Source organism: Colletotrichum lupini, chromosome 9 (assembly GCF_023278565.1).
Source record: "Colletotrichum lupini chromosome 9, complete sequence".
NCBI lineage: Eukaryota > Fungi > Ascomycota > Sordariomycetes > Glomerellales > Glomerellaceae > Colletotrichum > Colletotrichum lupini.
Window position 1 is genome coordinate 1,799,083 of NC_064682.1, and position 25,178 is coordinate 1,824,260.

The 25,178-nt window shown below is 47.2% G+C and overlaps 8 protein-coding genes across 8 annotated transcripts; 5 read left to right on the forward strand and 3 right to left on the reverse strand.

The window, feature by feature from the left end:
- Nucleotides 1-692: 692 nt before the first annotated feature.
- Nucleotides 693-890, reverse strand: CLUP02_16429 (uncharacterized protein; the record flags this gene model as incomplete). Its single annotated transcript, XM_049295351.1, has 1 exon — nucleotides 693-890. The coding sequence occupies one exon, from the start codon at nucleotides 888-890 to the stop codon at nucleotides 693-695; it is 198 nt and encodes a 65-aa protein (XP_049152498.1).
- Nucleotides 891-1,085: 195 nt separating this feature from the next.
- On the reverse strand, nucleotides 1,086-2,775 carry CLUP02_16430 (ice nucleation protein; the record flags this gene model as incomplete). Its single annotated transcript, XM_049295352.1, has 3 exons — nucleotides 1,086-2,134; nucleotides 2,212-2,430; nucleotides 2,739-2,775. 3 exons carry the CDS (start codon nucleotides 2,773-2,775, stop codon nucleotides 1,086-1,088), a joined length of 1,305 nt encoding a protein of 434 aa, XP_049152499.1.
- A 1,164-nt stretch (nucleotides 2,776-3,939) lies between these two features.
- CLUP02_16431 (uncharacterized protein) lies at nucleotides 3,940-4,898 on the forward strand (the record flags this gene model as incomplete). Its single annotated transcript, XM_049295353.1, has 3 exons — nucleotides 3,940-4,310; nucleotides 4,546-4,638; nucleotides 4,685-4,898. 3 exons carry the CDS (start codon nucleotides 3,940-3,942, stop codon nucleotides 4,896-4,898), a joined length of 678 nt encoding a protein of 225 aa, XP_049152500.1.
- An 893-nt stretch (nucleotides 4,899-5,791) lies between these two features.
- CLUP02_16432 (uncharacterized protein) lies at nucleotides 5,792-6,382 on the forward strand (the record flags this gene model as incomplete). The annotated part of the gene is made up of 1 exon (XM_049295354.1): nucleotides 5,792-6,382. The coding sequence occupies one exon, from the start codon at nucleotides 5,792-5,794 to the stop codon at nucleotides 6,380-6,382; it is 591 nt and encodes a 196-aa protein (XP_049152501.1).
- A 7,838-nt stretch (nucleotides 6,383-14,220) lies between these two features.
- On the forward strand, nucleotides 14,221-15,204 carry CLUP02_16433 (acyl-protein thioesterase; the record flags this gene model as incomplete). The annotated part of the gene is made up of 2 exons (XM_049295355.1): nucleotides 14,221-14,743; nucleotides 14,840-15,204. The coding sequence occupies 2 exons, from the start codon at nucleotides 14,221-14,223 to the stop codon at nucleotides 15,202-15,204; spliced, it is 888 nt and encodes a 295-aa protein (XP_049152502.1).
- Nucleotides 15,205-16,613: 1,409 nt separating this feature from the next.
- On the forward strand, nucleotides 16,614-18,654 carry CLUP02_16434 (uncharacterized protein; the record flags this gene model as incomplete). Its single annotated transcript, XM_049295356.1, has 3 exons — nucleotides 16,614-17,229; nucleotides 18,103-18,339; nucleotides 18,542-18,654. 3 exons carry the CDS (start codon nucleotides 16,614-16,616, stop codon nucleotides 18,652-18,654), a joined length of 966 nt encoding a protein of 321 aa, XP_049152503.1.
- CLUP02_16435 (uncharacterized protein) lies at nucleotides 17,955-21,459 on the reverse strand (the record flags this gene model as incomplete). The annotated part of the gene is made up of 13 exons (XM_049295357.1): nucleotides 17,955-18,378; nucleotides 18,447-18,528; nucleotides 18,557-18,650; nucleotides 18,753-19,214; nucleotides 19,252-19,314; nucleotides 19,447-19,715; nucleotides 19,756-19,847; nucleotides 19,990-20,166; nucleotides 20,223-20,432; nucleotides 20,521-20,555; nucleotides 20,617-20,954; nucleotides 21,071-21,247; nucleotides 21,324-21,459. 13 exons carry the CDS (start codon nucleotides 21,457-21,459, stop codon nucleotides 17,955-17,957), a joined length of 2,559 nt encoding a protein of 852 aa, XP_049152504.1.
- Nucleotides 21,460-21,505: 46 nt separating this feature from the next.
- On the forward strand, nucleotides 21,506-25,144 carry CLUP02_16436 (uncharacterized protein; the record flags this gene model as incomplete). The annotated part of the gene is made up of 12 exons (XM_049295358.1): nucleotides 21,506-21,631; nucleotides 21,691-21,928; nucleotides 22,024-22,279; nucleotides 22,426-22,447; nucleotides 22,503-22,591; nucleotides 22,680-22,886; nucleotides 22,951-23,059; nucleotides 23,715-23,758; nucleotides 23,875-24,390; nucleotides 24,441-24,593; nucleotides 24,665-24,988; nucleotides 25,054-25,144. The coding sequence occupies 12 exons, from the start codon at nucleotides 21,506-21,508 to the stop codon at nucleotides 25,142-25,144; spliced, it is 2,175 nt and encodes a 724-aa protein (XP_049152505.1).
- Nucleotides 25,145-25,178: the final 34 nt, after the last annotated feature.

Sequence of the window (25,178 nt, forward strand, 5' to 3'; positions counted from 1 at the left end):
CTAGGGATCTACTAATAACTAAGTACTTATTATTATACACGGGACTCTTACCTTAACTAGGGGGGGTTATTATTAGTTTATCAAATCACTCCCCTAAAAAGAAAAACAAAAATCCTTTCCTTGGCTCCAACGGTGCCCGTCACGCTAGAATCACATCAGACGCGCAGAGACACTTTAGGCTACCCGTGCGGCACCGGACGGTGCCCAGGCACACATTGCCACACTTTCTAGTACACTATTACAGGAGACCTCTCACGCCTCTCGCTCGAAGTCTCCTTGCTTGGGTCTTACTTGGTGAGGACGGCCGCGGTGCACAGGTGGAAATTAGGTACCGAATAAGGTAGAGCGTGGCAATGGATCCGATTTCTGGGATCCATCCTCCCCCGGCCCCCCTCTCCTCTTTGAGTTAAAATTCTTATTCAGGTGGGGGACCCTGCTAGGGTCGCTCAACTTCAAACACGGCGAGATTGCAATCGCGGTGTCTTTTTTTTTCTTGGTTGCTCAAGTCGCGCTACCAAGGCACCTACGTTCGACGATGTTATGCGAGCCTGAGGTCCTTGTATAAGTTTTGATGATGTGAGATTCACGCAAATCGAAAGGCCCTGGCAATAGTATTCAAATCTGAATTGTTTTTCATTGTCAACGTTTCGTCTGTCTCAACTACCTCGGCGAAATGGCACAAGGCGTCCTCTTCAACTCTTCTCTAAAGGTATCATAGTCCATCTTCCACAAGCACTACCCAGCTGCTTCAAGAAAAAAAGGCATCCGCCATCTGAAATGCAATTCCCATTGTTTGACTTTCCTCCTCTCGCGTGAAACATTGGCAAGGCCGTCGCAGAAAAGCTTCCTCCAATTCTTGGGGACAGAATTCCACGGGAGAGCGTGATCATTAAAAGTACCAGATTATGTCGCAAGGTATGGCCCCAACTGCGCGCTAGGTCCATGAAGGAACATGCGTAACTCAGTCGTGATAAGGATCGTGATCGGAAGTGAAGAAGTTGTACAATCCGCTCTCCGGGCGGCATGATTTTTTTCGGTTGTCTTTATGCGCATGTACGGTCGTTCAAGAGTTCCGGTGGATCCGCTTACAGCAGGAAGGTGAAGAAGAGGCCGGCGGCACCGAGAGCAAGGTTGGCCTTGTTCATGAAGCCGGAGTTGGCGGCAACGGTAGAGGGGGTGCTGGAGGCGCCGGCAGCGGTGCCGGTGGAAGAAGCGCTGGAAGAGCCGGAGCCGGAGCCGGAGCTGGAGCCAGTGGCGGTAGAGGCAGCGTCCTCGGTGGCAGAGGCTCCGCCGGAAGCGGCGGCGGAAGCAGAGCCGGAGGCGGTGACGGTGCTCAGGGTGGTCTTGGAGTCGGTCTTGGTGGCAGTCTTGGAGGCGGAGGAAGAGCTGTCGTCGCTGCCGCCCTCGGTCTTGACGACGATGGACTCCCAGCTGCCGGAGCGATCACCATAGACGTACTCCTTGGCGCCCTTGACACCCTTGTTGCCCTGGTAGTCAGTGATGGTGATGGACTTGTAGTAGGCGTTGTAGGGAGCCTTGGAGAAGTCGGTGTAACCACCAGCCCACTCGACAGTGCCCTTGGGGGCGTCCTTGCGGCCGGCAACCCAGGTTCCGATCTTGACCTCCATGGGGGTCTGGGGGAACACGGCGCCACCCTTGGCGTCGGCGTACTTCAGCTCACGAACCAGAGCACCGTCGATGAGCCACTTGACGGACTCCTGGGTCCAGTCAATGGTGTAGGTGTGGTAGTCGTTGAGGGGGTTGGAGACGGGGTGGTAGGCACTACGGTCATAGGTGCTGGTGTCACCCTTGCCGAAGTAGTTGGTCTGAACCTGTGCGTTGTCACCGCCAACCCACTCCCAATCGATCTCGTCGAGGTCGTCGGACTGGAGAACGACGGAGGTGACAACACCCTGGCCGGTAGAGGCCTTGAGGACGACGTCAATCTTGCCGAAGAAGATGTACTTCTTGGAGGCCATGGTGGGAGCATCGGTCTCCTTGTTGATGGCGAACAGAGCACCGCCATCCTCGAACTTCACGGCAGTGCCGTCGAGCTTGCGGAAGACGGAGTCATCGTTGCCCTTGGTGAAGTCGATACTGACCGACTTGCCCAGAGCAGGGTCGGCAGGGCAATCTAAAGATCAGTCAGCAAGGCTGTTTCACTAGAAGACCAAACGGTGGTACAAAAACCGGGAACGGAAAAAAACATACCCTTCTTGGTAGGATCGCAGGTGGTGAAGGTCTGGGCAGAGACCATGGTGGAAGCGGCGAGAGCCACGGTGGCAGCGGAGAAGATCTTGGAGAACATTTTGCCGGTGATTCGTATACGTCGATCGAAGGAAGAAGCGAGTAGCGAGTTTGACGAGAAAAGGTTCGAAGGTGACGGGATATTTATCAGAGGCCGCTGACAAGTATTAAAGGAGCTGGAAGCTGGAAAGTGGCTTGAGGAGGAGTGAGAGTGTGGAAATAATGAAAAGCTATGCCGATTAACGAGGGACTGGCAGGTGAGCTAAGAAAAGGCAAGAGGTAGAAGCTCGTGGGGAAGCAAAATAAGAAGAGGTGAGGAACGAGGTAAAAGGGTAGAAACACACGAACGGGGAGGATGGTTTTATTACTTGGACTCGACGAGATGAGGCACAGCAGTGCCCAGCAGGGCCAACTAGGCAGAACATGAGCAACCACACCAACAACAGGTACCAAGACCAAGTATCTGTGGTACCCAAGCACTAGGTAAGCACCGGTGATCATGGACAGACCAGGGCAAAGGCGCGCCATGGCTCGTTCTCTCTTGTCTTGGTGACTTGGTCCCTGGGCTGGACGGGACGGGGGTGGGATGTGTCTCCATGGGCCATGGCCCACGCTCCACGAGCTGGGCGAATCAATACGACCTCGTACCTTATTCAGGACCCTGCACTTGCCTAGTGTCCTGGGAAGGGGGTGAGGGGGTGGTCATCGGCCAAGCCTTGACTCTTGAGCCTGAACCATCGACACCCCTGGTCTCTTAGCTCTTGGAGGAAAGGTCAGAGTGACTGGGGGTTATGGGACCGTTCGCTGTTGTTGTCAAAGGACAACTTCTTTGAGTGTGTTTGTGTGTGTGTGCACGCACAACTGTCAACTGGTGAAGGCACCATATGGAGACTTGCAACTTGTGAGTGGCGACATGACCAGAGAGAAGAATAGCGAGTGTTTGAAGACTGAAGATCCAGGAAGTGAGAAGTCAAGGTGGACTGGTACTGGGGAGGCCGGTGAGCTGCTGTTGCTTGTTCCCAAAGTCCCTCCCACGAGCAAAGGGTTAATTTGCACTTGCATAGATGGCCCAATGAAAGAAGAAGGAATCAATGACTTTGCCCAAAGAAGAAAGGCAGCGGGAGGGGTGGCGCTGCTTTCTTCTTTCGTCCGGGGTCTCCTTTCCGTAAGGCAGAGGAGGAGGGACTGGGAGAGATTGACTCCTAGAGTCTATTCCGGGTGGAAGGCATCACCAACCAGCGGGAGTCTGGTCATGGTAGAGTTGACGGAAGTCGGAGGAGCACGGTATCTTAGTGTAGAAAGAGAGGAAAGAGATCAAGGATTCGAAGAGCAGCTGCCATCCATTCCTGAGGGATGAGCAGGCTACAGGAGACACACACACCACTTGAGAAGTTGGGACGGCACTCTGCCACTCCCAGGTCAATGGAAGCGACGGACCATGCATGTATCTGGGTACGTACCGCATCTCAAATCTGACTAAGAAGTACGTACAAAATGTACGTATACTGTATGGAGACATCAAGGGATACTTCTCGTACGGCACTACGGATACGATCCATCATACGGATACATCATTGCGGACCATGGCCCACGGTCAATCAAGCATAATTTCCTGGCAACGGCCACTTGGGACGTCGGATGATCAGCATTGATTGACATGGAACACGAAGAAACACCTCGCTACGCTTCGTGATGAAGCGCGCGGAATTCCGCCAGACAGATCAGATTCCATCATACTCGCCCCAAGAGTCAACACTCAGCACCTCGCCTAAAGAGTCAACACTCAGCACCTCGCCTACCACTACCACGTCCATGAGTGACGTTGCGTTGCACATCGTGTTTGCTGCCGGCTTCTTCGACTCGACCGGGCCGTTTCCAGTGCATTCCAAAGAGCTGCTACCACGAGGCGAATCATTCTTCGGGATGACTTGGAGGCAACGTCTAGCGATGGGTCAGCCAACCTGCCTTAGCTTCCTGCTGTCACTCAGCCGCCCGCCTTCTTTGTTCCCTCGCGCCAGCATTCCAAGAGGGCACATGGCGCCGGGTCCGCTAGCAGACAAGAAGTTATGCCGCTGTTGTTCGACAAGCTGTTGTTGAACCAGGATCAAGAAGGGTTGCTTCCTCGCTTTTCCAGGGAAGCCGAACAGGTTCACCTCGTTGATCGACGTGTCTTATCGAGTACCAAGCCGAGAGCGCAACCAATTTCATGCTTCCTTCGCCTGACAAAATAAGGGGCACTGCAGTGTGTGTTCACTGCAGGGGGCTCCAGAACCCAGACACCGGGGCACAAATGGACAGTCACTGCAGCCTACCGCCATCGTACGTCCACCTGATGGCCGGTGCCTGCAACAACTCAGCAGGTGAAGCAGCGGTGATCCCTGCGGCATATCCGTGAGCCGGTCCGTGTCGACTTCTCTCTGAATTTTGACTCTCTCAGTGACGGGCAGGCGGTCTCCAACTTCCATCGAACCCCCGCGCTCGACTCGACTCAGCAACCCGACTTGCCCTGGTCAACAACATTACCACAGCAAGACAAGAATAATCTCGGGGCCCCGTTGCCCGACGATGGCGCCGTGTTTGGCCGTGAGCTTCCCGCTGCGAGGCTAAACTCTCGCTCGTCCAGTGGGAGATCCCCCTCCTCCAAAACCTAGCGCACCTTAACTTAGCACCGCAGCATACACAGTATTGTCAGACCTTGGCACTCTATGGGTCTAGGTATCTCCTGCTCGCATGCCTTGCTCGCGAAGAACCCGCGGACTCTGTATGCCACACTAAATTCCTGCATCTACACTCGCTCTGAGGCCATGTGCGCGCGCATAATGTAGGAGTAAGCAGAGCTGCGCCTGGCAATGTAGCAGTAGATGTGCTTTCTCGGCGGCTTCGAGACTCACAACCATCTGTTTGGTCCAGCGCGTCTCCGGATTCTTGGATTGTCCTTCGTGCTCATTTCGGGGCTACCAATGATCAATCTTCGAGAGTCACAAAGTCCTCATCCCACCTCCTGAGATATACCGAGCCCCGCGGCCACCGTCGGCCAACCACGACCACTCGATCTCCAAACTCCAGTAGCAAATTGTTGCAGCGCCCCGTTTATCTTACAGAGTCCATAATCCTAGCGCTCCAAGAACCAAGCCACATCGCCAATTCTGACCTATCGCGAACCGGAACCTGCTGTCCAGAGGTTGAAACAGGAGTCATCCTTCCAGGAATCCCTTGATTTCTTCTTCTTGTGGTTTGCGAAGCTCCGAACTGAGTTCAGAAGTTCAGCCCGACAGTTCGAAACAAAGGGCGGCCCGGGGAACAGGACTTTCTTTGCCCAGTCACAGTGCAGCCCGCCCCCTTTCCCACCGTCATTTCTAATACCTAACCGTTCGATACGGGTGCTCTCAGTCTCATTTCATCTTTCAGAGATCTCAGTGTCTTGTCATTTGCCGACTAATAGCTCCCCCCTTGTCTCTCCACCATCGGCGCGAGTACTCTTACTCGGAGGTCAGGGCAAATTCAAATTTCTCTTAGCCACTTCAGAAGTTCAGACTGCGTGCCGATGCCCCGAAAATACTCCAGAGATCTTCATAATTCTCCGCTGTACGGCCAGGGGCCAAGGCCAACACGGGGCTACCGCTCATCACGCGCCATTTCACAACACGAAAGAAGGGTGAAGAGGGCGATCCTGGTCACGCAAAAGGCTTTACTGTTCAACTTTCACCTCGGTACTGGGCCGAAGGGAAGCGGCAATGAGTCGAGGCAAGCGCGCTGCTGCAGAGAAACAGAAGCAAGATACGGCCGCTCCGTGCCACAGCCGCCGCAACGTTCCATAGCCTCGAGTTCTCTGATCGGCTTGTTCTGGCAGTGTGCAGCCGACGACGGAACGGCGGCTCGGAGTATCCCGGACTCTTCCACGTTCTACGCGCTGTGCAGCGGCCTACTTTCGAGGGCAGTGGGCACTCGTATCCAGTTGGCCGGGTTGCCTCAAACCGCCCTCCCAGGCTGTCAGGCGGTGGCTGTGCGAGCCAACATCGACAATAGGCTGTGGTCTCTGCTCGTCAACCTGGCATTGAACCGCATCTCAGCCCTTTCGTTAGGCCACTCTGTTGCTCCGAACCCACATAACAATAACATGCGATCATCGATGTGAATCCTGTTCAGCCTGCTAATGGAATCGAAAGGAGCTCGGGCTTCCCCTTGCTCAGAGAGCAGCGAGAAAGGCTGATCTCGAGTCCTAAACGTCACTGGGCCCACGTTGTTTTACGTTCTCCATCGTATCGACTGGGCCACTATCCTACCAGACTTTCGTGATGCTGGTCTCCGTGGAGGCTATCTAGGGCTTGCCTTTGAAAGTGCGCTTATCGACATGGTGAGCTATGTGCAGTTTGATACCTCTCCATACTGTGCATGGAGGCGGCGCAGGGCTTGCAGCAAAGGCTTGCAGACCATGCTGTCAGGTATATTGATGGGTATCACAGCAGACGGAGACAGATGGGTTGAAGCTTAGTGATCGGGTTCCAACTGCAAACTCGCCTCTGTACGACTCGTAGCCCCTCGCCACGCATGTACCTTATCCGATGACATATTCAAGCCGATCCTGCAAGATCCAACTCTACAAGCCTCGAGAACCAACTTCTACGACTACCGACATCGAAAAGTAACCAAAATAAACCCCCCTCCAGACCTAAACCATCGCACCCATTATCCCGGAACAAAGGCTGGCAGGCTGGCACAACGGGCCAACATTCCCAAAGAAACACCCAGGCGGCCCCCTGAAGAAACGAGTTAAAAGCGCGCCACTAGCGCCAGTAGCATCTCTAAATTTAACTCCACGAAGAACCCGAGCCCGCTACGGCAGACTGCAAGAGGCACTCTGCTAAAACCGTTCTTTCTAATAGACCTATAGCTACCGTAAATTTTAAGTATTAATAGCGCGACTTTCTTATATATATAAATAAATATTATAATAAATCCCGTATATTATTATAAGGAATTACTTATAACCGTAGGTAGTAGTAGTTATATAAGGGTAGTTATGCTACTTAGCGAAAGTAGGGTAGCTAGGGAGCATATCCTCCTTACTAATTTCTATTACTAATTAATTTCACTTTCTTCTTAACTAACTTAATATTCCTTAAATAAAGTAAGTAATCCGCCTATACCCCTATAGTTACTTATTAATAATTATATTTCGCCTTATTATACTTTATACCCTTTTCTACTTTACTTTTATTACTATTACCTAATTATATACGTAATTATAAATATAATATTCGCGATTTACTAATTAAAAATATTAATTAGGTATAATTAGGCAATTTTATGCGTAATTACTAATATAATTTTTACTAATTAGTAATTATACTTCTTTTTAGGCTAATATATATATAATTATAAGTATAATTACGTATATATACCTATTTATAATTTAATTCTTTTTATTTACTTTTTTCTTTAGTATTAACTATTTACGTATATATATTAATAATTTCGTATAAGATACTCCCTTTCTTAATAATTACGTACGCCGTATAATACTTATAATAAGTACTTAATATAGCGTTCTAGCCCGTATTAAAAATATATAGCTCTTAATAGTCCTTATATACTAACCTATATAATACTCTAACAACCTTACGTCTTATAAAATAACCTCTTATCTCTTTATTAATACGTATACCTTTATATAATAGCTTCCTTATTATATAAATTTTTATATTATTTATAAGCTCTTTATTTTCCTTTTTAAAGACTTTTTATTAAATCTATAACTTTAGTATTATATAGGTTAGTATATACTACCCTATACTATTTAATATTACTATACTAACTTATATAATCTAGCCCTAGCGTTAGATTAAGCTTAACCTTAAGATTACTAAGAATAGCCGTTATATACCCCTAAATATTACTATAACTCGTACTTAAGTTATTAATACTATCTAAATAATTATATATAGCGACGCTAAGATTAGTACTAAGTCGTACGCTCGTTATAAAGTTAATAAAAGTATTTTTACTAATTACGTCACTTTTATAAATAAGGGCTATTTTAATTATAACTATATATTTATTATATACGAGTATATACTCATTATGCCTCCTATTATTATTTATACGTTACTTTATATTATCTTATATTTATTTATAATTTACTAACGGTTCGTATTAGCTCGTAATATACTTACTAAGGTTATTAAATATAGTCGTAACTATAAGGGCCGTAATAAAGTCCGTATCGGCGCTCTACTTAAGTCTCTAAGTACTATTCCTACTATATATCTTTATATAATAACAAAAACCCTTAAATAAGTAACTAAGTAAGCTAAAAATAACGAAGAGGGTATATATAATAGTATATAAAATTATAAGGAGCGTTATTAACTTATATAAACTCTAAGTAAGAAGTAATTAATTCGATATTTTTATATAGTATAGTATAGGAGTTTATATAAGTATATATTAAGATATAATATAATTAAGCTTAATACCTAAGTAGTAAGGCCCTTATAAAGTCGTAAAGTACTTACTAACTATAAGCTAGAGTATACGCGCTTAGTTTAGCTTATAAAAGGCTATAACTAACTATATAAAGGCTCCCCTTAAAGTTTAACGTTTTTAATAAAATTATAGAACTTTTATTTATTATATATTATCGTTATATACTTTTCTATCCTTTTTAGCGTTATAAATCCCTATAAGTATTTATATTTCTATATATATACTTATAAAACCTTATAAATAAAAGGATACCCTTATATATCGTTATAATTATATATAAATATTTACCCCTTATTTAAATTTTCTTTTTTAATTTTTTATTTTATATATTACTACTTTTTTAAAATAGTATAACTACGTATTAATTTTTTACTATATTAAACGATAATTATTATAAAGTTAGAGAGTAATTAGACCTATAATATAATTATTATATATATCTTTATAGTTTTTAATACTAAAATTATAAAGCGAACTTTTAAACGTTAACTTATAAAATAGGATTTACGATAAAAAGAGCGTACGGTCTTTTTTAAAGATTTATTAATTCGTATCTAAGAATTATTCTTTTAATAATACTTAAATAATAAAAATATCCTTTTTTAATTTTAATTTAAAGGATTTATAATTATAACTATAGGATTATTAATACTTTATTAATAGAATTAGCTTTAATAATAATAAATATTAAAATAGCTCGTAATTATGTAATAACGATTAAAAAAGTTCTTTTTTAATATACTAAAAGTTATTTATTATATTAAAGGGTACAATAGAGAGTATTTTTATATATAGGTTCGCTAATAAGCTTATATTATTAGCTAAAATAAACTATACTTTATATATTATAAAACCTTTTTATAATAAGTTTAAGATTAATTAAATAAGATAAGGTACCGTTATAAAGGGTTTACGACTCCTAAACTAAATTATATTTAGTTTTTAAATACGTACGATAAGCTTCTACTATTTAAATTTAAGATCTATATTAATATTAATACTTATTTATAGTTTATTATATAGTTCTATATAAGGGTTTTTACTTATACGTCCCAGAATATACTTATATAATATCTTATTATTATTTAATAACGGGGATTTATATTATTATAAGTTTATTTAAACTAAGGAAAAGAAACCGTTCTTACGTTTAATATTTATTATTACTTTTTATAATACCGTTTAATAATAAAAAGTCTAATTATATTTTATAATTATTAGATCTTTAGTAAAAGTATTTATAACATTAAAATTAAGAGTTAATAAAATCGTTTTTATTAAAATAAATTAGTATATTAGTAGGTAAGTAATATATATCTTAGTATATATAAATATACTTACGTTTATAAAAATACTTCTAACTACTTAAGTTCTAAGGGCTATTCTATATAAATATACTTTCTAACTAAATTATACTTCTATTTACGTATATATTACTAATTCGTTCTAATTTTATTAACTTTATATAAATTTAGAACTCTTATTAAATTCGTTATTAAAAAGGTCGCCCTTATGTTATTTCTAGTTAGCTATAGTAATTATATTATTAACTTACGTTACGAACCGTATAAGACTTTATATAGCTAATTAATTAAAACTAAGTTTAATAATTATTAAATACTATTTAAAATAGTAATAATCTAGACGCATATCGTCTTTAAGCTATTTTATAAATTTATATTTTAATTATTAAGGGCTCCCTAATTATATTAGTTAAAAGTACGAAGTTTAACAAGGCTAATTATCCTTATTTTAAAGCGTATTAATATCTTCGTATTTATCTAAAGTAATATATACGTAATAAGCTCTAATTAAAAGTTATTTTACTTAGTAAACTATAGGGTAGTATTATATAAGTTAAGTAGAGATTAGAAGATTTTAAAATTAATCTTAAAATATTAAATAACTTCGTAATTATAAGCAATACTAAGGATAAAAAGGAATTATAAATATAATTATAGTTTACTCTAAACTATTTATTAATAAGAATACTCGTTTTTATCCTTATAATATACTAAGTTATTTATTATTATAAACTTTATTTTCTTATCGAACTATTATAATCTCGTTTTTCCTATCGTTTTTATCCTTTTTAACCTTTTTCTTAGCCTTTATTTCCTTTTTAACGATCTTTTTTTTTTATTTAACTAATGCTTCCTCCTTAATCTTTATTATTAGTTTAATACTAATACTTATTAAAAGCCGTATTTTTAGAATATTTTTATACGTCGTTTTGCCTAAAGTTTTAGTTATAATTAGCTTTATACGACCTTTTCCCTTCTTTACTAACTAAGGTTTAATAACTAGCGACTTAATTCTAGTTTAAAAAATAATAAAAAATTAATAATTATCTTTTTTATATAAGATCGTAGCTTTAAAAAGGAATCTTTTTAAACTTATAACTTCGTACGCTACTTTATAATACTCTAAAATATTATAAAAATTCTTTATATTAATTAGAAATATTATTTACTTTATTAAAAGAATTTACTAATTTATTATAAAATATAAAATAATAGATCGTATTATATTTTAATATAAAATAAACGTTAAGAAGTAATTAAACTAAACTTTCTTAATAAACTTCTTAATAACTTAAACGTTAATATAAGTTGTTATTTAAAAACTATTAAGTTTATTTTTAAAAAAGGATACGTTATATAATATAATAAAAATATTAATTATTAATAATTACTTTAGCTCCTTTTTTATTTATTAAATACTTCGTTCCTACTCCTTTAAGCCTATAAAAAGAGATTTTATTAATATCGAGACTTATACGTTTATACGTTTTTATTATATAAAAAGGGTAGAGCTTATATAAATATTATTATTAATTAGTCGTTTTAAAATAGTTTTATAAAGAGGTATTATAAGGTCGATTAGTTTAGTAACGTTTTATATAGAGATTAAAAGTTATTATAAATTTATATTATAATATCTATAAGCGAGCTATTAGTTTAATAACTTAAGTAAAGAGTAATTTTTATTTATAAGAGGGTAAAAAGTAGTAGTTATTTTTATAATAAAGTTATAAAAAGAAAAAAAACTCTTATATTAGGGTACGATATTATGCAATTTTATATACTATTATACGGTTTAATATATTATAAAATTAAAGTATCTCTTAAGCTATAAATTTCTATAACCTCTATTTATAAGTTATTATACTAGTTTAGACCCTATCCTGGGTAGTAGGGTAACCGTAAAATACGATTTCTGCTTTAACATATGAAAAAAGTGTTTTGGCGGAGTGCCTCTTGTAGTCTGCCGTACCCGCCGCCCCATCCCGTCCACAGTCACGCCCCTAGTAATAGTTGTCGCCGCTGCCCGCCCGTCTCCGAAGAGGGAAAAGTGCTTCATCAAGCGTACCATGCTGGTATGGAGCTTCTGCCACCCCTTCGCTAATCTCGAGCGAAACCTCGTAAAAGTTGTCTATCTGCGGGAACGACGCTGTCAATTGCCCCCCCAGGTTCGCATACTGAAAAGTCCACTGACGTCTAGCTGCATTCTTGGGCCTTTCGCTCAGCCTTATGACTCTTGAAATTTGATTCTCGTCACGCGCTCCAACCAGGGTTTGACTGGAGAAAGAACGGCGGTCAAGGTTTCCATCGGACCCGACTTCTTTTGAAGTCACGGCGTCTCCGACTGTTCCCCTCTCTGAACCCCTGGACCATGGGTCGTGTGCCGTTCAATTTGGATGGGTAGCCAATGGTCTTGCACACAGTTGTCCGGCCAGATGTTGCTTTCCTGCAGATAACTCATTCCAGCCAAAGTTGTAGGTGCTTACGGATACTTGGGCTTACGATCCTTCATTGCAATCCCACGAACGAACAACCAAAAAGAATCGTCAGTCAGAACGTAGATTTAGAACAATGCAGTCATCTGTATGCGAGGATTGAATGGCCGTTCCTTTGCTTACTCTGACCCCTCAAAACCGTACAGGATTCCCGTGCCGCTTCTAGGAGGAAGAGCTAAAGATGTGCCTGTCATTATAGGTTCTGACTGTTGCTAGCTATCGTGATATAGATCTGACGGTGCATGGAGCAATATCTATATGCCTCGTCTCACTGGCTAGCACTCGGTTCATTTATGACACTCTTCATTGGCTGAGCGGCGGCTGCCTATACGTCTCACCTATACACGGAGCATCCAGGATTTGAGGCCATTCATGGACGACGGCACAGCTGCCAGCACACAAGATAGATATAATTGGATTGCTGTATACTTCTAAGCGCTGGGGTTCGGAATCCACTAAGCATCGGAATTAGTATGTGGAAACCACAGTGCAGTCTGCTTCGCCTTTGAATCATTGAATCACGACACCGAGGGTCGCTCAGAATCGCAGGTGATCGAGATCAAAGTCTTTTTGGTGAACACAGAAAGATGGAGTCTCAGCTCAGGCTATGCCCTATTCTTTCGGATGATATTGCCGTGATATGGTGGTTTTCAATTTTCATTGTTGAGGTTATGGGTTACGCCGGCGAGATCCCATCTGGGCCCGAACCCATGCCCTACAATTTCACAAGTAAACAGATCAGTTCTGCCTCAGACAACATCGTTTCCAATAGTATCAGCGCTGTGCTTTTCGCGATCATGAGGCCCGTTGCGCCAGCTTGCCCATGTGAGACACTCCCAAGGCTATTGCGTCCAGCTGAATTATTGGTAAACGTGCCGTGGACTGCCCTCTCTCCCTCGGCAACTGAGGGATGATCTCGAATCCCATTGAGGAGGAGCTATGAACTTCGATAGAACTTACTTGCTTGAGAATTCCGAGAACGAAGGTGCCTCACGATAAGTTGCAAGTTCATGAGGGTGCTCGGCGTTTGTCTAGCAACGCAGCGGCTCCATCGAGATAGCATTTCTCTGGGATACTGTTTCTCGACCTAGATATGTTCCTGTTTGGTGGAATAAGGATGACGACTTCGACTACGTTGCCCCAATAGCGTGGCTTTCGACCACAAGTCGTACTCATGTCATGCATACCTTCATGCCTTGGTAGTTGTTCTTCTTGATACCTTCAAAAGGCCAATATCAATGTGGTTGGGAGTATACCGTGACGGGATTGCATAGAGATACGATAGAGACTAGTATATGCCTCAAATTCCTTCACCGGGCTATGGTATATCTGTCGCTATGCCCGGACCTAAAGATTGGTTTTTGTAAACGTTGGCGATGCATTTGGAACCAATGTCCCGGCGTAACCTTCACATCTGCTTCGTCAAGAATGAAAGTGTGTCTACGTCAGATGAAAGGACAAAATAACATTTGCAATGATAATGCGCGGTTGCTACACCATCGAGTACAATCACTGGGCAGATTCCGTCGTCTCAAAGCCGCATCCGTCGGCCGGCCGCGGGAAGCACTCCGGCCATGGTGGATACCTTCCGGCCCCATCGCCGAACGTCATCTCAACCCGCCCGTTCTTCCCCCCTCCCCCCCTCACCTCCCAACCCCAAGACAACTTGACCTGTCAACACATAACCAATGGCCGAGGCTGTAGACTCAGAGAAAACTCTGGGCATCAGATCTGAGCCGCGATTGCCATTACATACCTTCCCTCCGCCCATGGTCATACCGCCGCTGAAGCAGCCGCACCAGCAGACCATCATCCTCCTACACGGCCGAGGTTCCAGTGCGAAACTATTTGCGCCGGAGCTTCTGTCTGTCCCACTTGATAATTCAACCACGTCACCGGGCTTGAATGCTTGTACATTTCGAGACCTTCTACCGCATACGCGCTTCGTTTTCCCGACTGCGCCGCGGTCGCGGGCAACCATTTACAGACGGGCCATTATCAACCAATGGTACGACGGGAGCGGCGACTGGGAGGACACACTACTGGGCCACGCAAAGGAAACAGTTCTATTCATACATTCTCTATTGGAAGATGAAGCCATTCGGCTGGGCGGGACGGATAAGGTAGTGCTCGGCGGCTTCAGTCAAGGCTGTGCTGCGGCGCTTGTTTGCCTGTTGTTGTGGCGGGGGACGCCACTCGGCGGTATACTGGGTATGTGCGGGATGTTGCCCATGGCTGACGTGATGGCCGAGGCCGTGGCGGAAGGAGATTATTGACTGGGTGGACGATACGATGAGGCGTCGGAAGGCTCTGATGACGGTCTCTTTGAGCACTCTGACGGCGATTCGACGACTAGCTGGGAGGGTAATCGGTCTGAACACGATCCGGTGGAACGAGCATTGCGTATTCTGGGGGACGAGATTGGCATCACGGTAGCGGAGCTAGCGACGCGTCCATCATTCCTGGGGACACCTGTGTTTCTCGGGCATGGGACCGTGGATGATAATGTCCCAGTACGCTACGGTCAGGAGGCGGCGAGGGTTTTGCGAGCGATGGGCTGTGAGGTCGACTTCAAGGCCTACGATGGGCTAGACCATTGCTATTCCAAGGATATGCTGAAGGACATGATAGGGTTCCTTGGAGACATAGCGCCGGGTTCACAATGGTCTTGAGGCCGCCAGACTACGAAGCTAGTCTTGGTGGGTTCATATGGATGCCAGCCGGCTTGGGAGTAAATCCAATAATCAGTTTTAATCTTCACGTCCAGAGATGAACGACGCATGGGAATTGAGGAAAATATGGCAGCTTCGAATCTACACATGGTTTCCCGCGAAAGGATATTTCATCAGTGGGTCGATTGTCAAACGACTTGCTCAGGTAGCTGGAGTGTTGACAACTAAGATCATTTAACATCCGAGAGGCGCTTTCGGATTTCCGGATTGACAACAGTAGCAAGCCTCCCATGCACAGTTCCCAGAAGCTTGCTGGAAGCCAGCTATTCTCGTCGCAAGCAGGTGACTCTGGTCTCCATTCGAGTAAAGGACTATTACATCTTTGGATGTTTGCCCCTATGGCGTCGAACGTCGCTTCGGCCACCGTTTGCATCGAATGCCACGCCGTACCTAGCTAACTCAAGGCACACGTTCACGTGTCTTCAAAAGATTCTGCCCCCTTTTTCTCATAAACCTGATCCAAATCTTGCCGGAACGTTATGCATGGTTCACTTCATCCCGGGCACCTGAATACGTAGAAAAGCCCACCTCTTACGAATATCTCTAGACATAATGCCAGGACTTCATACAAACTTATCCAGGACTTCTTTCCGAATCTGGAAATTTTCGCTTGGCCTGATGTTGAGCACAAGAAGCAACACTCGCAAGATACTGTCTCCGTTCATCGCCACTGTCAATATCAGCCAACGAGGCTCAGAGCGAGGGAGCATATAGTAAACTTCAAGTAACGAAAACACATCAAGTGAGTCCTCATACTTCTCAACACTCATAACCCCTAGCATAAACTCACATATTTTGAAGAGGGCCTTCGAGGGGTAAAAGGCACAGCATATCAGAGAGCAAGATGAGGTGGAAAGGCAAGCACTCAAGACAGGAGAGCCAGTAAGCCAGACAACTACCAGCCAGACAACACAAGTCGATGGCATACCCTCATTCCAAGCCTTTCACGGGTTCAGCCTCGCCTCATTCTTCATACAGTCCTAACTCGTCCTTGCAATACATCTACAAGCACAATGAACCTATATATCTCAAGGAACCCTACCTTGCGTGTAACACTCGTAGCAACCTCCATAGCACACAGGCACAAACAAATCACATGACCGCAAACCAACCATGATCACCACTCACTCCCAAATCTCACACACCTACCATACTGCTCAACCTTCACCCACCTCACTCTCGGCTTATACTCGACTTACACCAACTCACCAACGCCTCACACAACTCACACCACACCAGCCAAGACTCATAAACCCACAAACTCCAACTCATCAACGATGACAACCCTCACGATCCGCCCCCCAACACCTTCCGAAACCCCTCAAATCGCCTCCATCCACATCTCATCAATGTCCTCGAACCCCCTCCTGCCCCTGCAATTCCCCACGCCCGCCTCCCTCGCCGACCTCCACGACCACCTCGTGAAAGACGCCCTGCATCACCTCCGTGACCACGACACGCCGCGGATCCTCGTGGCGCGCGTCAGCTCCGACCCCGACGTAGTGGATGAGGCGGATGCCGACGCCGACGCCGACGCCGAGGACGCTACCGGCACCGGGAACGGTGAACGTGTCATCGCCTTCGTGAAATGGGACATCGTCCGACGTCGAGGTCGAGGTGGAAGTCGAAGCCGTGTCATTGAAACCCCCACCGCATCCGCCAGCGGCTCACGACGCTTAGAGCCGGGCAATATACTGCCAACAACGGCGGAGGCGGGCGTGGTGGACGACGGGAGTAAAGAACAACCTCCTCGGAACCAACAACGCCATCAACAATCGAAAGCGGAGGTCGGAGAAGGAACCATAGTAGGGGCAACAGCGGAGGACTCCAAGCACGAGAACAGCGACGACGACGAAAGCGAAGACGAAGAGTGGCCCGCTTCAGCGAACCGAGAATACCTCACCGCCTACGCGACCGCCGCATCAAAAGCACGTCGGGAAGCCATGGGCTCGCGGCCTTTTCTCCGTGAGTGCCCTACACCTTTCAAATATCTTTTTTATTATTACTCGTCCACTCTTGCCTTTCGGTCCTTTCTTTTTCTCTGACAATTTGGTTGTTGTTATTTTTTGTCCCCCCCTTCCATTCCCTTCTGCCGCTCCATTCATGATTCAACCGCTGTTCTTAGCCCAACATCTTCTTCAACCACTCCACCATCCCGGTATTTCCCATTACGTGAAATTTTCGGGAAATGTCGCGCGAGGGGGGGTGTGGTCAATTCCTCATCCACCTACCTGTATCGGCAGTTTCCCCCATCCCAGTTGCCTGTTCCCGGCTTTCCGCCGACTATGTTAGCTGCGCCGGTGCCGTATTTCCCTTATCCGCAAACCTCACACTTCCTGGCTGGCGCTGTCTGAGTCGGCTCCGAGGTCGGTGCTTGCCCGGTGGGGGGTTTGGCCCGGTGGGGAAACGCATCAGACAGCGAAGACCCTCAAAGACTCGGAGTCTCTCTCCTCCCCGGGGATGCTCCCCCCCCAAGAAACTCTGATCCCAGACAGTTCTCGGCGGGTTTCCTCCTCCCTCGGCATCGCCTTTTGTCGAATTCCAGAATGTCATTTCGGTGACATCTCTCCACGGAACGGCGGGGACAGCGCCGCAGCGGGAACCACAGTTTTCCCTTTGATTCCCATCGCGGTTCCCACGTTACACCTGTTACCCGTGTCCACTTTGCCAACGACGTTGGCGTTGAACGTTCAAAGCCCCAAATCTTCTAGTTGCTGACATCTCATGGGCGTTCTCTCTCCGCCGGCACCGGACACCACCGACGGCGGCGGACCCGGGCCCGGCGGAGATGCCCGGCTCTTTATTCGACGTTCTTGTGCACTGACTACCGCTTCCGAGGCCGCGGCGCGGGGAAAGCTCTGATACATGCCGCTACGGAGGCCGCCAGAGCTGAGGGGCTCCCGGTATTCCTTCAAAGCACGACGGACGCTGTGCCGCTCTATGGAAAGTTGGGGTTTGTAACGATGGGAGGGTTTCACATGAGTCTCCCAGGCGGAGCTCCGTCGGCGGAAGGAGCGAAGATCTACGAGGAGACCCTCATAATACTTGAGAATACGCAAGACTCGTGCAAGACCAGTAAGTACGACTGGCCTTGTGTGTCTAAACCGCGATGATCTGGCGAGTGCATTCGGTGCAAAGAACGGATAAATCCATGAGAAACGTAAAATGTCGAACCGACATACTGAGTTGTAGGAAAGACGGTCCAACATCCGTACCCAAGACTATTCCCATCGGTTCGAGATCGTCGGGCCGCGACCTTCTGACCTATAATGATCAGCAAGTATGCCATCACAGTATGATGTCGGAAAGTGGAGGGCGGAGGGCGGGAAACCGTCAATCAACACCCAGAGCCACACTCTCCTCTGCAGTGGCCCGGCGATACAGCTCTAGACCATTCGAGGCAGAGCAGAGTCGGTCAACTATGCCCAGTCTGCCTTCGTCGCATCACAGGAATCAATGACCAATCGAATTCCCAAGTTGAACTAGACGCATGCTGTCTCGAATGTTGCGGTTGACCGGTTTGGTTCGGCTTTGGTGCTTTTTGGGAGAGCGGTGAAACTCGTCCAGTTTGCCGCCGTTGCCTCGTCTGGCGCTTGCAAACACCCAGGCGTGACATCCTCTTTCAATCGGTCGATGCAGCATTTTTGTTTCGAAAAGACTTTGTATGGAAACCTGTAGACTTCTAGTGACAGAACTACCGCAACTTTGCGTTTTCGTCTCCGCGGGGTAATAGGACTTTTCGGCTCAAAGCACGTGAAGAATGTGGAGTCTATAAATGCAGCAGGTCGTGAGGATCGCGGAGAAACCACGAGAATAAGGTACAGATATATCATTAACGCCGTTTCACATGCAATCGAGCCGTTGCGGACGTGGAGGTGTGTCACTGTTCCATCATGGCCTCGGACCGAAATACAGACTTCGGGTATATCTTCACCGGGCAAGATTCGCCACTTGGGTTGAATAGGCAGTTGTCGATTCAATTTATACCTGGTCGGAGCCGACGGCCACCGGGAACGCTAGCGATAGAGACGCCGGGCTGGCATCGTGAAACTAGCGGGATTAGGAACTCAATGACGTAAGTAGTAGCTGGGCGATTATATGAACCCCTGTTAGGTTAGAGCTGTGTGAGTGGTACCTGTGTGCGTTCACGATGTCGCACAACACATGAAGTTACCCCCCCACCCACGAGGGATGTGTCTCTCGGGAAGGTTTATGGCTTGCTGATTGTTGAGGCGAGGCGGTCGGAAGGCGTGACATGCAGGGATTCGTGGGGGTCTCCCGCAGGAGAAGGCGGGAAGAAGAGTCAATTAAGTTGTCGAGTTTCAAGGTCATTTGTCGAAAAACGTCAGAAGATGGTAGAGCACGAGAGCCTTTGGGGGCCTTTTTCGGCAGGTGAGCCGACGTGGCATTTCGACGTTTGACGGGCAGGGGATGGCGGTTAAAGGTGTCCTCTCAAGTAGCGAGTTGTTTGGAGGTGTCAGTTTGGCCGACTGCTGGCGGCGGTAAGATGACCGTAGAACACATGCTGTGGGTTGGGCCAAGATGATATTCGGTCGTGGTGGTGTGTGGGTTTTTCTCTGGCCCTGATTCCTCAAATGGCGGTTTCTTTCGTGCCGAGGGTGGGATAAATCGACGTCCATTTGAGATTGGCATGGTTGGTATGATGAGCAGCGAAACAGGGACGATGATTCGCAGGAGGCCAATTGCCCCGCAACCCCGCGTTACCAGGAACTGAGGCTGGTCCACGGTCCACCAGATCTGGACTTTGGCTTATTTGAAGAGTGGTGAGTTGTGAGGTCTTTGATTAGAGTATCCAAGTTCTTCGATGCCGGTTTGGAAATTGGGGCCGTGACATAACAGTAGAGGGCGCACTTCAGGTTCAGGGACTGGCAAGGTCCCTTGCTCATCGGGCGTGACCGGAACAGGCGCGGATGGTCTTTCGCATCGACTCCTCCTACCTAGCATGCCGGAGGGAGGAGACGTCGTCTAGACCGGCGGCATGGAGATTGGAATCGATGGAGACAGTGACAAAGAGTCCCAACGGGGAAAGCGTGACATGACAGGGGCGGGATGGGTTGAAAGGACCCTGAAGCGCAACGGCGGAACGGCGGTGATTCGGGGCGGCACACGACAGCCCGTGATTTGTGTCATCGTTGGACGATCGATCCCTTGGCCGTGGGTTGAGTTGTAGGTAATAATTTGGATCCGTGTCATGGCATGGGCTGGTCCGCTTGATGGCTGGCGTGGTGGCTTGACTTGATGGTTCCGAACAACGGCAGGCTAATAATGACCTGGTGGTGAGTGGGAGAGCAAAGCGGGAGGAGGTGAATCCGCTTCTTTGCCCGCTCAAACTTGATGATGGGCTGCATATCTTAGCAGCTTCCGGATTCTAGGATGAGGGATGATGCTGTTGATGGTGGTCCCCTGGTAGATGTTGCGTCGCAGGTTTATCCCTCTTCCAGATAGAGCAGCGGGTCTCCTGAGGTGTTGCTGGTTGTGCAGTTGCGTGCAGCCGGGCTGCTTGCGACTCGACATTTGGCTGCGGTCAGCGCCGTGCAGGTGTAGGAAGTACTGCGGTGCCGCATAGCTAGGTGGTGAATGGGCGTTGCTTGCGCGCGCGTGAGATGCCGGTTGAAGAGGAGGTTGAAGTTGGGACGATGGGCCAAAGAGACCTTGGTCGTCGTCGAGTTCTGACTCGGCAATATTCGAGAATTACGTTATGGGTATTGCCGCGCTAGACCCGAAACGGGTGGTACCGGACTTTCTATAAGGTAATGGGAGCCACTTCGCTAAAGGGGTGGGGCACCAGGCCTAGGGCACTTCACTCCAGTCTCCAGGTCTACGCAGGAAGGAATGTACGTCTGCGCTACAAGCGCCGGTCGAGGCAAGAAGCGGCGAGTGAGCTGCAGAATGGCAGTAGTCAATGGTGGGGCCCCATGTTCCGCCCGAGTACCGCCGACTCGGATCGTGCAGCAACCACCACCTTGGAGTCCTTGGAGTTCCTTACCTTCCATACTTTAGGTACCTTACGGAGTCTTGGGAAGCATGTACCCTCCCACCTTGCAATGTAGGCACGGGTACGGAGTGACGGAGTGACGGGGTTACACTATGGAGCTGCTCCTGAAGCTTGAGGAAACCCCAAGGGCCCCAAAAGACAAGATGAAATATATGAGCCGTGATTTGCCCATTTGCCATTATGTATTTCTGTCTCGTAGCATCTTTCTAGAACGCCTGCCCCGGAATGGACAGAGATAAGGCGGCGCCCATCTCCCCTCCCAAATGTCTCGTGCTTTATCTTTCCGTCCCTCCATCGACACCATCACTTCCCTTCCCCCATGCCATTCCCAGCAACGACGACCCAGTCATCGTGCCAGACAGGGCCGAAGGGTCGACAAGTCGCACGCTTTGCCATGTGCTTTTGTGGAGAATTATCCTTCAAAGTTCCCATCCGGCCACCAGGCTGTGACCATCACCAAAGTCACCACGACCAAAGTTTGTGAGTCGGAGAGTCCTCCATACCTATTCTCCATTGTCCACCTTTCTTCTTTTCACGCGGAATGCAACGAAAACGGCCCTGGCGGCCTTTTTAGCCTCGCGCCTTCAAGCACACTTCCCTGCTACCATTCAAATCCCCGGTGGCCTCTACGGAGTGCTGATGCTCCTGGTACGACGTAATCGCTATCAAATGTTCAATATGTCACCTAGACCTACTGCGTAGAGGCTAGACCTGCTCGGCTAACATGCCTTGACGTCTCCAAGTGCTTCACCGTACCCTGGTCTCGTCTTTGAGCGATAGATCACTTGGTCACTTTCTTATTGTTCACCCGACGTCTATTTCTCTTACCACACTTTCTTACCTTTTGCGCCCTCTTGTCTACCTTACTATCGACCGCCGCATCGACGCGCGCCTCGTCGTTCGATTCCTGGCGAGCCGCAAGGTAATTCATTCCTCCGTAATTGGGTGGTCTCTGGCTTGGCTTTGTTCAACAACCGATCCGACACTTACACCCCCCGCGTATCTTGGGCGTGGATGTTAGAAAAGCACAGCCCCGGGCCTACCTACCCTGTTCTCTTTATGTTTTTTTCCCATTTGCCCTGTTTCTTGACTTTGGTTCGTTAGCCGGGAGTTCCCCATGTCATTTTTCACTGACACGGACAAAGTCTCTCGCTCTCTCTCCTGCTCGTCTCATTGAGACTTTTTTTTTTATGCCAAGCCATGCCTATGCCTGTCTCCTCAGGTATTGCATTTGCAGCTGCCGCTTTGCACATCTTTTCGTGTCGGTGAGGGCAAGGCAGGCACCAGGCTGCAGAAGAAGACTGCACTGCGGTGCGGTAAGAGAGTTAGAGGCAAAAGAGACGCCAGGAGGGTGTCCGTCCCATTCCATCCCATGCCATCCCGTCCCGTCCCATCTCAGTCGACATGTCCTTGCCCATGCTCTTGTCTCCATCTTGATCCCCATACTCCATCAAACCAAGGTTTGGACCATTCTTTCTCGATGTCTTTTTCGGCCGCTTGGTCCGTCAGTCGGACCATTGAGACCAACGCCCGCCGGCCAGTCAGATACTGCCGCGCCTCCTCTTCCAATACACCCTCCTGCTTCTTCCCTCCACCGACCCGAGACGTGCCATTCATAGTGAAGGGGTAGAGTAAGAGACTTTGGCCGGGCCTGCCTGACATCTTTGCAGTAGGCCGCCGGCGGTCAGGAACTTTGACCCTTCCTGGTTGGAGCCCCATCCAATCCTGACTGTGCTCCTCTCTCACGGCAGATCCTGTGTCAAGCGGCGTTCTGTTTTAGTATGTCTCTCTCTGTCTGTCCTTGCGGGTTTGAGGAACCGCAACACTGTCGATCAAAGATTGATCGAAAAAAGTGAACCACTGTACGAGGGGCAGCGGCAGTGTAAAAAAAGAACAGCAAGAAGAAAAAAAAAGAAAAAAAAACCTTCACCCGGCATTTGAAGTCCCCTGGGCGTGTCAGTGTTTGGGTACCATATCTCTCTCACCTACATTCTGTTATTCATTTTTTACGTGGTTGGGCCGGTAATAGAATGAGTATTCGTAAAGGTGGGAGGAGAAAGAGAGAAGGAGAAGGAGCTTGCAAATCCCATCTTGTCAGGTTCCTCCTTCTTCTTACTGTGGTTTTCCTCTCTTTCCCCTTGCGCATCCATCCATCCATACCTGACCTTTCTTTACCTTACGGAGTACTGGACTGGAGTAGGTGTGCTCTTTACCTTAACCACCTTGGCTTTTTCTTTTCCTTCTCCTTCTCTCTTTTCCCTCTCTCTTCTTTTCCCTCTTCCTACTCTCTCCCTCCCTCCCTCTCCTCTTCTATCCTCCTCCTCATCTGCTCACCCCATCCATCCATCGTTCTCGCCACCCAATCCCCATAAAATTTAATTATTTCTCCGTCTCCAACAAAAACGGCCAACCCCCAAACTGGACGCTCTCCAAGGAACCCAGGGATAAGAACGAAGATCCAAGATCAAGGACGTCCTGGTGCACCGGCACATCCATTAATGGATACTTGAAGCGCCATTAGAGACATTGGACATTGCTCTCTTACATATACTTTTCTCCTCCGCCTCTGGGACCCAATGACACCGATAAGCAAGGCTTATCTCATCCTTGCCGCCATCGTCACTTGAGAGTCCACCGATATCGATCCATCAAAACCCCATTCATCCAACCCATCCAATCCCAAGTTTGGATTACTTCCCAGTCCCGGGCCCCAATTCCGGCCCTGCATCCGCACCGCACCCCCCCAAAAAAGTACAACCACCATTACAATTCCATCACCAAAAACGGGCGCAAATCGTTCCGCCTTGGCCACTCCTGTCCTGCGGCGCACGCTACCTTATCTTTGCCTTTCCCCAAAGAAACTTGAAGCCGCGACCGCACCGCGCCCCCTCGGACTTTCTACATCCCACCCCAGATCTTGACGAGGAACCACTCAAACTCAACACATACCTAGAGAAGTACCTCTTCTCGAGTCTCTGGAACTTGGAACGCCTACCTTTTACAGAGTATCCCGTTCCCAATTCCCGTTGTCGCCTTATCTTGTACCCCTCGCACGCACGCGACACAACGCGCCTCACTACTCGGACGGATACCTATCAGCCTCTTGCTAGGTAGCTCTTGGAAGCACAATCTTCTCGTGTCTTTGTTCCACCTCGTCTAGCCTTGAAGCATTCTGGGCCCCGTTCATCTCACGCCAAACTTCGCAATCGCTACCGGCCGTTGTCCGTCTGCTGGTGTACCTGATCATCTTTGCCCGCTGCCGCCTCCCAGGGTTCCAACAAGCCCGTCTTATCTCAACCGGCCTCGGCGCACCGTAGCGTTATCAGTCCAGTCCCTGTGGTGGCCCGTCTGCTGTTTCGTGTTACAACACAGGCTCACCCATAGGAATTCATCAAGATCGAATTACCGCTCACCAGCCAATCTCATTTGGCGGATCCTGCATTGGTGCTACGCACACAATTCTCAAATCTCACGTCAACTCGACCACAGATATTCTTATTCCTCTGCCGTCGATCTCGAGTGGCGGCCCAGACCTAGGACCAGCACCAGGATCAAGCCAACGAGCGACATTGCATCACTTGCTTCGCATCCCATCCCATCTGCTGCACGCCGTGGGGCTCCTTTGAACCAGCTTCCATCCCGGGGAGTGTGTGCCAGCCTCTCCCGTCTGCTTCCTTGGCCTTTGACGAAGCCTATCGTCCTATCACCGTTGTCATATCTCCGGTTAACCCTAGGGAGTAAATTCACGCCCGCTTCATTTCCCCAATCTCCAGACAAGGGCCCCGGGACCCCGACTTGACGAACCGGGTCCGTCCGCCCGTCTGCTTCCCCTGCTTCGGCCCAGCCCTGCCTGTATATACATAGCATTGTCTCTACTGCCGCGCATTACCTATCCATC